At 52.1% G+C, this 5,581-nt stretch overlaps 1 protein-coding gene across 1 annotated transcript; it reads right to left on the reverse strand.

Annotated features, from left to right (window-relative positions):
• Positions 1–4,547: 4,547 nt before the first annotated feature.
• On the reverse strand, positions 4,548–5,084 carry LOC133918140 (zinc finger protein 36-like). The gene has a single exon (XM_062361877.1). The coding sequence runs from the start codon at positions 5,082–5,084 to the stop codon at positions 4,548–4,550; it is 537 nt and encodes a 178-aa protein (XP_062217861.1).
• Between the last annotated feature and the right edge of the window lie 497 nt (positions 5,085–5,581).

Genomic DNA, 5,581 nt, shown 5'->3' on the forward strand with positions numbered 1-5,581 from the left:
ATTCCGAAGGGTTGGCGACAGGGGCACCCTCTATGGCAGATAGCTTGGCATGAGTGTCCAGGGGTGTCGCAGTGGAGTGGCACTCGGCCATGCCGGCGCTCTGCAGGAAGTCCAGCGCATACTGGCGTTAGGACAGAAAGAACCCCTCGGAGGAACGCATGATGGAGATGCCGAGGAAGAAGTGCAAGTCGCTGAGGTCTGTCATTACGAACTCTGAGTGAAGGAGCTTAGTGATGTGCCGAAGAAGGTTGCCTGAAGAAGTGGTGAGGATGATGACATCGATGTATAGTAGTAGGTAGGAGACGCGGTCTCCATCTTTGAGGACAAAGAGAGACGTGTCAGATGACGAGGCGACGAAGCAGAGACAACAAATGTATGTAGCGAACTGCTGGTACCACGCCTGGGGAGCCTGCTTCAGACTATAGAGTGATTTCTGTAGTAAACAGACATGGTCAGGAGCAAAGGGGTCAACAAAACTCGAGGGTTGCTGACAGTAAACCGTCTCCTCAAGGTGACCATGGAGAAATGCGTTCTTTACGTCAAGTTGATGAATCAGCCAGGAGTGCAAAGCGGCGATGCTAAGGACAGCCCGCATTGTCAAGAGCTTGACAACCAGGCTGAACGTCTCATCGTAGTTGATGTCGTGCTGCTGCGAGTAGCCCCGAACAACCCAACGTGCCTTGTGATGGGCCAGAGTGTCGTCGGAGTGGAATTTATGTTTGAAAATCCACTTGCCCGTCACGACATTGGCACTGGGGGGTCAAGGTAGGAGACATCATGTGTCATTGTTGACCAAAGCCTGAAACTCATTCGCCATTGTAGCCCGCCAATTGGGGTCAACCAACGCATTGTGATAGTTCAATGGGATCGGAGAAATCGAAGCATGAGTGGCGGAGAGGTTGAATTTGTCAATTGGCTTGACGATGCCTGGTCGGGCTCGTGTCACCATGTGATGTAGTCCTGGAGCTAGGAGCGCAGGTGGACCAGGCACGAGCGCGAACACCTGTGACGGAGGCGCGACTACCTAGGGTGCTAGTGTGAACACATGAGGGCCGACCAGCTCGGGCGCGACCGCTGGAGGTTCGAGTCCATCCAGGTGGGCCACAGGTGCGACCGGGCCGGGCGTGGTCATGGTGGCATCACCAGCAGTGAGGCAAGGCATGGGCACTGTTAGCACGACCAGGTGCGCGGGTGCAGTCCGTGGTGAAGAAGAGGGCGCGACCAGGGAGCCTGCGCTAGGCCTGCTCGAGCACTGTGTCGAGGGGGTCGGAGAGTGCCGCAACTGCTCAACGTCGCTGTGCAACGGAGCTACCGAGGGAGATTGCGAGCGCTTAACGTCAGAAGGAGACGGAGCTGTCATAGTGGGGGATGCTGTGGCAGCAGTGCGTAACACCGGCATGACATAGTCATCGGAGAGAAAACCAAAGGAGGAGCTACGGTCACTGGTAGCTGAGGAGGTCATGGAAGGGAAGGAGGATTCGTCAAAAACAACGTGGAACGAAATAATCACGTGTTTCGTTGTGGGATCAAAGCACCTGTACCCTTTGTGAGATGTTGGATATCCGAAGAAAACACAGACAGTGGAACGTGATGCAAGTTTGTGTGGGAATGTGGCAGTGAGGTTAGGATAGCAGAGACAACCGAATACACGGAGATGGTTGTAGTCAGGTTGTTTGCGATGTAGGAGCTCAAAGGGAATGAAGTTGTTAATTGAAGAGGATGGACGCTGTTTGAGCAAATAGGTAGCAGTGGCAAGTGCCTCGGCCCAATAGGAGGGAGGCATGGATGCATGGAGCAGGAGGGTGCGGATGGAGTTATTATTTGTGCGGAGAACTCGTTCGGCCTTGCCATTTTGTGGGGAGGTGTAATAGGATGCCGTGGGCTGTGAGAAAAGTGGTGGTGGCGTGGTTAACGAACTCAGTGCCATTGTCCGCATAAAGAAATTTTAGAGGCAAGCCGAACTGAGTATGTATGTACTAGGTGAAATGAACGATGTGCTGATGAACCTTATATTTGCATTTAAGGGGAAAAGTCCAGCAAAAGTGAGTAAAATCATCAAGGAGTACCAAGTAATATGAATAGCCTGAAATGCTAGTGACTGGGGATGTCCATACATCGCGATGAATTAGTTCAAAAGGTGCAGAGGTGCACGAGGTGGAACTACTAAAGGGCAGGCGCACATGCTTGCCAAGCTGACATGAGTGGCAAGGCGTGTGAGTTGTTTTATTACATGAAATAATTGACTTATTTAGAAGGGTGTCGAGGACAGTGGAACCAGGATGGCCGAGTCGTTGATGTCAAACGGTTGTCGAGACAGCAAGGTTGGCTTGAGCGGCAGTGGTGGAGCGGACCGAAGGGAGGGTGTAGAGATCGCCACAACTATTGCAGCGAAGAATCGCGCGCCTGGTTAGGAGGTCCTTGACAGAGAAACCTAAGGCATCAAATTCAATTGAACAATGGTTGTCACGAGTAAATTGTCGTACCGAAAGAAGATTATGAACAAGAGAAGGGACAACGAGGACATTGTTGAGGGCAAAGTTAGAGGAGGCAGTTGGAACAATGGAATGACCACGAGGGGCGATAGGTATGATGGTGCCATTGCCTACTGTAATGACAGAATGATAGGGAGGGAGGCGAGAGAGGAGTATACCATTCGTGGATGACATGTGGGAGGTAGCTCCGGAGTCCATGACACAAGGGCCCGGACCTTGCACCGACAACTGATTTAGGGCCGCAATTAGGCCAGCCTAGTCCCAGCTCTGGGTCGGTAGCAGGGAGGCCTACGAGGGTGCAAAAGCCGTATGGGCCTGCAGATATGGGCCAAGGAGGTCGGCTCTAGGGGCACGCCACGCGCCGGATTGAGCCGCCCACATATTAAAACAAATCCATGGACCGCTAGGTTAGAATAGCTACTTTTTACCCTATACAGGAAATAAATATCTACCATGGTAATTGTTGGGGTGCCTGTACCCAGAGGGGGGGGCGGTCTGGGGGGCGGCCTGCTGTTGCGCGCGGCCGGTGTTGGGGCGATTGCGGCTGCCACCACAATGGTTTTCAGAGCGCTTGGGGTCGCTGGCACGGCTGGAGGAGTAGGAGCCACCGGTTGCCAGGGATGGGGTGAAAGAGCAACACCCGCCCAAGCCGTAGGAAGAGGAGGGGCCGGCCGCGAGGAGAGTCGTGTCAGTGGTGACCTTCTCCTTGTTGGCTAGGTGCAGCTCCTTGAGGTCTAGCATGAAGCAGGCTTTAGCGAATATGGGGAGCACAGGCATGTTGGCGATGTCCTCGGCGGTGTTGGAGTAGTGAGGATTGAGGCCACACAGGAGATTGAGGATGAGTTGTGATTCAAAGACAATGTGACTGACGTCGCGGAGGGAGTCGGTGACCTCTTGACGTGCTGGCAGTACTCTAAAATGGACAGATCGCCCTGGGTCATCGAGTGGAACTGGTGACTTAAGAAGATGGCGCACAGTTCCTTGTTCGCTTGGAACAATTCTTCGATGGTGACCCATAGAGCGCGTGTGTCCTGATTCGGCTCCATGACGAGGTTGAGGACGTCGTCCGAGACAGAGCCAAAGAGCCAGCTGCGAACACAGTAGTCGGCCTGCTCCCATTGAGCATCGACGGGGCGTGGAGGAGAGTCGTCAATGTGAGACATGAGCCTGAATTTTCCACACATCAACTGGAAGAAGAGACCCACTTGTTGAAGTTGGTGTTCTTGAGTTCGAGGGTGACAAAAACATGGGATTTCATGGCGACGGTGGCGTAGGGGTTGATGAAGGCATGGACGGTGGTGTCGATGAGAGAGGCACTTGTGGCAAAGGAGGTGGTGGAGTTGGTCGACATGGCGTTGACGGCACGTGTGGAGGGGCGTCACGCGGCGAGGTTGGGTGCGGCAGAGGTTGCACCGACGCACTAGAGGGAGGAAGCGGAAAGGGTCGGAAGAATCTCTGATACCATGTAGAAAGGTGGAGAATGAGGCAAGCACCGCACTCCCAGATCAATGGGAGTGTCCTTTCATATATGGACGGTTAAAACCGGTATTTGGAAGGTTACACATATCCTCAATCAGAAGATGTATACAAGGTAAGTATATGTGTACAATTTCTCTATTACGGAGGACTATTGACTATTGGGGAGAGAAAGAGATGTTCGGCCGCCATGTGCTGTGCTCCCTAATTCATTGGTCACAAATTTAGGCTTCCTGAATCCTGGGAATCAGCAAAGACCTCCAAAATCACTAATAATTAATCCTCGGTAGAAATAGGTATTGTGCACGAACCATGATCACAGTCTAATGTAAAGTACTAACCAGATCTTTCCAGGAAATCTTCTATTCCATTGGAATTAGTTTTTCCATCAATCTAAAAGAACTCCAGATGTTTCTAATTCCTGTGTAGGCAGCATCTAGCTTCATTAGCCAGAGAGAGAGAGAGAGAGAGAGAGAGAGAGAGAGAGAGAGAGAGAGAGAGAGAGAGAGAGAGAGAGAGATTCATGCAGATACACATATATACTACTTCAGCATGGCACGGTAGATCTACTTACTCTCATCATGAACCAGCACCCCCAAGTCTGAGCTCCAAATCCAGATCCTCCCCTTCACCATAATCACCATCGCTATCCTTCGAGAAGTACTGATGATCTCGTCGGTCTTCTTTGCCACGACCAGCGGCGCAGTAAGGGCCGAACAGCCGCAGCTCTTGCGGCGCCACCCGTTCGGCATGGAACAAGCTTTCACAGGCCGCCGTGGACGGCACCTCGCTCGCACTCGCCGCCGGATGAGTTTGGCCGATCGCCACAAGCGTCGTCGAGTATTGCTCATAGCAATTGCTGCTTCCTTGAGCCGCTGCGGCGACGGTCGGTCCTGATTTCCCCCTGTGCTTACGGTGGACGTTCATGTGGCCACCCAGCGCTTGGGCCGTCGGGAACCCCCGCATGCAGAAGGTGCACTTGTACGGCTGCCTTGTTCCCTCGTCGTCGTCGCCGTTGGCGCCGGTGCGCTTATTGTGCAGCTCTTTTTCGACGTCATCAGCCTCTGAGCTCGGGGTTCTTGCACCATCTTCCTTCCGTTCTTGGCTGAACTCCATGTGTCTACAGGAGCTAAATTGAGGAAGCTAGGTAGGCAGAGTTACGAGCTAGGGTTTTAGGCTATTTCTTGGAGGATCTGGTATGGTCTTCAGATGCAAATGGTGCCTGATATGGTCAAGCGCGACAAAGAAACGCGAGGTGGCAAGTATAATATGTGGTTATTTTCTAGCTGCCGTGACTACAATATCAGAGCTTAGTGTGCATTGATGTGTGTGTTACTCTTGTTAATGTTTCTTTCGTCATCCTGCCGGCCTGAACATTTTTATTTTCTTCTGCAGTCAAGTGCATGCTGCGAATTAGTTTGAGTTGTTGGTTCGTTTCTGGCCTAGCTGCAACTGGACCTAGGGTTTTTTTTCCCCGGTATTATTAGCAATCAGATATACCGGCCCGAAATCTTTTACCCTGAACTGGACTGCTTCTCCAAGCTAGGGTTTTGCAGGCTTGCTAATTAAATAACTTGTTCAACTTGCTAATGCCTACAGTTGCATGCACCCGG

The sequence above is a fragment of the Phragmites australis genome, chromosome 5 (assembly GCF_958298935.1).
Source record: "Phragmites australis chromosome 5, lpPhrAust1.1, whole genome shotgun sequence".
NCBI lineage: Eukaryota > Viridiplantae > Streptophyta > Magnoliopsida > Poales > Poaceae > Phragmites > Phragmites australis.

Coding starts and splice junctions, on each gene's coding strand:
- LOC133918140 (XM_062361877.1), bottom strand. CDS start 5,084: ATGGAGTTCAGCCAAGAACGGAAGGAAGATGGTGCAAGAACCCCGAGC.